General features: G+C 57.2%; 1 protein-coding gene across 4 annotated transcripts in view; it reads left to right on the top strand.

Annotated features, from left to right (window-relative positions):
- Positions 1–5,856, top strand: part of LOXL2 (lysyl oxidase like 2) — a 94,219-nt gene extending 88,363 nt beyond the window's left edge. For all 4 annotated transcript variants that reach the window (XM_077766636.1, XM_077766634.1, XM_077766633.1 and 1 more), the window contains 4 exons: positions 806–921; positions 2,030–2,166; positions 4,087–4,198; positions 4,940–5,856. In XM_077766636.1, coding sequence (XP_077622762.1) covers positions 806–921; positions 2,030–2,166; positions 4,087–4,198; positions 4,940–5,019 — 445 coding nt within the window. In that variant the 3' untranslated portion in view covers positions 5,020–5,856. The remainder of the gene's footprint in view (positions 1–805; positions 922–2,029; positions 2,167–4,086; positions 4,199–4,939) is intronic.
- Positions 5,857–5,961: the final 105 nt, after the last annotated feature.

The raw sequence follows: 5,961 nt of genomic DNA, 5'->3' as shown, positions 1-5,961 counted from the left end.
CGCCTCGCTGCCTCCTAGTCCCACCTGCTGCCTGACACTGGGCTGTGTGAGGGGCTGGTCCCCATGCCCCGCTCTTCTTGCCTCTTCCCCTTCCTCCAGGTGTCCTCCCCTTTCTGTTCTTCCCCTCCCCACCAAAGTCCCACTTCAAAAAGTTTTCAAAAGACATCAAAAGATCACTTTTATCAGTCTGAGGTAAGTGTTCCAAATAGCATGGGCTGGGAGAGCCATGTTAGTGCCCTGGAGGGCTATGAAAACCACTTGTTGAAGATAATTAATTACTTTTTAAAGTTTATTTATTGAGGGAGAGAGAGCACAAGCAGGGGAGGGGCAGAGAGAAGGAGAGCGAGAGAGCGAGACAGAGACAGAGAGAGAGAGAGAGAGAGAGAGAGAGAGAATCCCAAGCAGGGTCCACGCTATCAGCACAGAGCCCAATATGGGGCTCAAACTCGGAACTGTGAGATCATGACCTGAGCCGAAATCAAGAGCCAGACACCTAACCTCCCAAGCCACCCAGGCACCCCTAGATAGCTTAATTTATTGAGCTGATTGTATGCCAGGCCTGGTGCTCACCAGTTTATGTCTCAAATCCTCACGAAGACATCCTACATTCTGTACACTGTTTTTGCTCAGCCGGTGAGCGAGCTGGGCCTGGGCTGGAGGGCGGCCACTGGAGCCCCATGGTTAGCCCTCAGCAGCCTTGGCTTCTGCCATCCCCTTCCTCAGGCCCCACCCCCACTTGGACCACGCTGCTTGCGGGGAGCAGCCCCTCCAGACACTGACTCAGAGGCCCTCTCTCTCACTGCAGGCACTACCACAGCATGGAGGTGTTCACCCACTATGACCTCTTGAACCTCAACGGTACCAAGGTGGCAGAGGGCCACAAAGCCAGCTTCTGCTTGGAGGACACAGAATGCGAAGGAGGTATCTTGGTTGGGGGGGTGGCTTCAGAGGGACTCAAACTCCCCCACCTGTCCTGGAGCCCAGGCCTGACGCTGGGCTCCATCTGCCTGGCCACTGCTCACTCTCCCCATGACCTTTCTCCAGTCAGGGCCTTCCATAGCCGCAGCTATGTGGGCAAGGCGTGGCTACGAAGGATCCCCCAGAGTTATGTTCATGGGCACTGGTGGGTGTGCACGGTCCCCTGGGTAAGGCCCAAACCTGGCTCGTGGTCCCCTCTCCGTCCGGCTGCCACAGCCTTTCTCCCTGTGTCCCAGCGCCAAGTACCCCTGCCCCACAGGCTCCTGCTTTCCATGTCCAAGCCCAGAAGACCCGCTCTGAGGTTCCTGGACTCTCTCAACTCCCTGAGACAGAGGCAGCTCTCTGCCCACACCTCTAGGCGGCCACTATGGCTGCACTGTAATCACGTGTGGGCACGCCTGCCGTCTCCACGTGGCTGGGCCTCAAGGGAGGCACACTGATTCCCCTCCATATACCCAGTGCTCAGAGCAGTACCCAGACATGGTAGCCTCTCAATAAAAATGTGTCATGGGCATGCCATTCCGTGAAATCACACAAATGGGTTTTTGAGCACCTACTATGTGCCTGGCAACCAGCTGACCCACTAAGGGTCAGATCCACAAACCAGACTTGGGCCCGCATCCAAGGGCTGATTGTCCAGAGGGTGGCAAGATGACCCCCACATTAAGCTAAAGAATCAGCACCAGCACTATCCCAGATAAGCATTCACTCCGTTCTCAGGCTAGTGGAAATGCCAGAGTGGCCAGGGAAGGCTTCGTGGAAGAGGGGGCGCCAGGCTGGGCCTAAAGGGTTGGGTGGGATGTGGGAATCAAGCCAGGGATTCTGATGAAATGGGAACGGATCAGAAACCCCCACCGTGGGGAAGGGATGTCAAGCCCAGAAGCAGCTGAGATTTGAGGGCTTGGGGGAAGGAAGAGATTTGCTGGCCATGGGCTCTGGGAACATCCTCCATCCAGTAGGCCTTCTTGGGGCTCTTCAGAGGGAGGGCAGCACAGAGGGCAGCGGGGCCAGGGTGCATGGTGAGCCAGCTGCCCTCTGCCCCTGCCTGCAGACATCCAGAAGAATTATGAGTGTGCCAACTTCGGCGAGCAGGGCATCACCATGGGCTGCTGGGACATGTATCGCCATGACATCGACTGCCAGTGGGTCGACATCACTGACGTACCCCCTGGAGACTACCTGTTCCAGGTGAGGGGGGCAGGAAGGGGCTCCAGCCCCTGCTGATGGGAAGAGCAGCCTTTTCCCCGGCGATGGGGGAGGCAGCCCCCCTCTTGCTGGTGTCCAAACACAAAACAGGTGCGGAAGGCCAGGAGCCCCGCACCCAGGGGTCAGCACATCACAGTGGATCAGGTGACCCAAGTGTGTGAGGCAGTCAAAGGCCCTGGGGAGCTGCCAACCCCCTGAGACATCCGCATTCAGTTAACACCTGGCACTTGCAAATCAAAATGCACGTGTAGCCAGATTTGGTCCTCAGGCTGAGAATTTGTTCCACAGACTCCAAGGCAACCCACACCCGGGGTGTCCTCTGGCACAGACACTCCCTGCCACCCCGTCTCTCCCGGTGCCCTCACCCTCCCTTGTGTGTGCTGTCGAGGCTGAAAACAAGCTCACTGACTCGCAAGCGTCTGTGGCTTGCTTCTCCCAGGAAAGTTGACCTCACGAAAGGGTCTGCAGAGGGGACAGTGCCGCTGCCTTCCTGCAGACACCGCGGCATGCTCCAGCCGTGCCCCCGGCCTGGGAGCAGGGGCACCGCATTCCCGGCATCGCCTTGTCTGGAGCACAGGTGCACTCCGCCCTGCAGCGCTCCCCGGTGTCCCGTCACGTTCCCACACCGCCACACGTCTTGCTCTCAAGCTTCGCCCCATTGGGTGGCAAAGCGGGTGACCAGAAATGTGTCATTCTGCCTTGAAAACTTTCCCAAGGGGCACTCAGCCAGCCCGGAGCCTGGCCCATGGTCCCCACCCTGTAGACGGCCCTGGGAAGAACCAACAACCTGCATAGAAGTGACCACAGAGGCGCTTTGAAAGTTTTCCTGTGCAGTTTCAGAGGCTGGAAATCAGACAGCCAAGCACTTTTCCACCCACAAACCCAAAACCGCAGACTTGGAGAGGCCCAACCAAAGAGCAGAGCGCTCTTTATTTTAAAAAAATGAATATCCATGTCTCTGTGCACGTACACTGTGCGTGGGGTTTTGTGTTTGAGGCTTGCTATCACTTTGCTGGGTGCATGTGTATCACTGTGGCCAACCAGGGCTCGTTAAAGACTGATGGCAGGCCTGGCCGTGCCTACACCCTATGAATGTAATCCCCCAAGGAAGGGCTGTACTACTACCCCCATTTTACAGCCAGGCAAACCCAGGTCACATCACCTCTGTATCTGTGTTCTTGACCCCCGGCTATAGTTAGCAACTTATTGGGCGCATGTTTGTGCTTCTGACTAACAGAAAAGATTTCCCTTGGGACAGACATGGAACTTTAAATGCGTGGTAGCCCTGGCCCGGGATTCACTGGCCCTCTCCATTCCCACAGGGCCCTGAGAGCAGACCTCAGTAATGCTGCCGAGGGCGAGGGCGGGAGAGAGCGGGGTGGGGGGTGGGGGGAGGACGTGCCTTCCAGGCAGAAGGGCCTGCGGGCAAAGGCTCAGAGGCAGGGACGTGTGGGAAGTCCCACCTCCAGGAGCACACAGCCCAGTCCTTGTCCCCACCCTATCTCAGCACGTCCTGCTCCCCAGCTCCCTCCTAGTTCCTACCAACAGCTTGTTCTGTGGCCTCCCTGGGCCCCAACTCCTGCCTCTACTAACCTCAGACCTCCCAGAGCACCCAGGAGAGGGTAACCCCTTTTTGAAGGCCTACTTGTGGGAGGGTGCGTGTGTGGGTGAATCACACAGGGGCAGACAGAGGTGCACATTCTCATTTCTCCGGGCCTTGACCCCTCATCTCTGGCTAGCCCTGCCCCGGGCTGCTCTTAGAGCACAGCACCTGTCATGCTCCCTTTCATGAGGTTTCTCCGACTCTGCAGGCAGGGCTGGTCTCAGTATCACCTGGGCCTGGGGTAGAAGGTGGCCAGGGCAGGACTCAGCAGCCCCCTCTGGCCTGACTCACCCCCCCAGGTTGTCATTAACCCCAACTACGAGGTTGCAGAGTCTGACTACAGCAACAACATCATGAAGTGCAGGACCCGCTACGATGGCCACCGTATCTGGATGTACAACTGCCACATAGGTAAGGTCCCTGGGCACTGGTCGGGGAGCACAGCATGCCAGGGCCGCCCCCAGGCCTGCCAGCCCCTTCCCCGCCCCCCTGCAGCCCACCCTCCAGGAGACAGGCAAGAACTGCCCTTTGTCGAGGAATCAGAGCAGCTTCCTTATTTGGGGAAAGCGCGCGGGGAATGGAGCCAGCCTCCCATCTCCACACACAGGAAGGAAGCTGTGGACACACAAGGCTTGGACGGAGGCTGGGCTTTCACAGCCAGCTCTGGCTGGGGAAGGAGGGAGGCACAGAATCGGGCTGGAGCTCAGGCCATCTCCTCATTATGCATGTGACCTCAAAAATGTGGGCGTCAGCAATTTGTGGGTTCTGTGTATCATTTTCCTCTGTTGAGAACTAGAAGCTAGTCGCCAATGAAGAACCGTACCCTTGTGCTATAACACGCTGGGGGACAAGAGGGGTACAGGGCTTCCTCCTCTGCAGGAGATGCGATGCCCCCACTCTTGTGATGGCAAAAACGAAATCCGCTGCATCTAGTTGCTCCTGGTCTCACTCTGCCAGAGCACCTGACCTGGGCCGGGCCCCGGGGGATGACCGGCACCCAGTTGCTGCCCTGGTGGCGTCACACAGAGGTGGCCCAGGCAGGCCCTTCGGTGGAGGGCGGTGGCTCCCGGGCCCCCGAGGCCACCAGCTCCTGTGGGAGAAGGCTGGGCATCTGGTTTGCCAAACTCTGTCTCCCCGATGCCGACCCCTCAGGTGGTTCCTTCAGTGAAGAGACAGAAAAAAAGTTTGAACACTTCAGCGGCCTCATAAATAACCAGCTCTCCAGGCGGTAAAGCACCAGGCCACCTCCTGTCTTTAGACCACAGCACATCGTCCCCACCTGCTGCAGTCCGACGGATGGCCACACTCCCCCCTCGCCCAGCCCTGCCCCGTCTGCATGCCCCAGCAACCCTGCCCAAGGCCCAGGAGGAAGGGGTGTGCCTGTCATTTGCTGGGGGCTGCAGCCTGACCTCTGGAGCCTGGGGACAACCTCCAGGGTGCGGCTTGACCACAGGGCTGTGGGCGTCAAGAGCCATCTTGTCTGGGACCCCAGGAGCACGGTTAGCAGCAGTGTCCCACCTAAACCACAGTCCACCCCAAGTATGAGACCACCCCCACTCAATTCACATTACACGGGGCCACGTTGGTGGTGTGAGCGATCAACCCGAGGTGGTCAGGCTGAAGTCCATTTTTCTCTTCTTAGCTCACGTCCAGCCAACTTGAATATCTAGACCTCTCTTCCAATTAAACAGACTGCGTCTGTTATTCTCACATATACAGATAATGGTGCCATGTGTTTTCCTAACTAGGTGAGCTCAGAGTTGGTGCTTCCCCCTACCCCCTCCTAAATCCTCTTATTTTTAAGATACCATTATTATTATTTCACAGACTTTGAAAGACAAGGTAATTTAGTGGCATTTAATATTGGGCATCTGGGCCCTTGAAAGTATAGCTCCAAAGAAAACCCAACCCACCTGTGTAAGTGGCTCCTCCTTCTGTTGTTCCAATTCTGTGGGCTGATTCAACGGTGCTAGAGCCAGGGTCCTGGGTGATGAGGACACCCACTGAGCGCCATGTGTCATCACAGACACTTACACATACTTGAAACTTTGAATAAAAGGTTTATGGTACGCATCCGTGTTTCATTTGGGCCTCTGCACCCAGCCCTGAGCCACAGAGCTGCTCTATAGCAGGCAGGCGGGAGCCGGCCCACACTTACAGGCACTTATGGTTTG

The sequence above is a fragment of the Crocuta crocuta genome, unplaced genomic scaffold, assembly GCF_008692635.1.
Source record: "Crocuta crocuta isolate KB4526 unplaced genomic scaffold, BGI_CrCroc_1.0 scaffold225, whole genome shotgun sequence".
NCBI lineage: Eukaryota > Metazoa > Chordata > Mammalia > Carnivora > Hyaenidae > Crocuta > Crocuta crocuta.
This window is presented reverse-complemented; position numbering and strand designations above follow the sequence as displayed.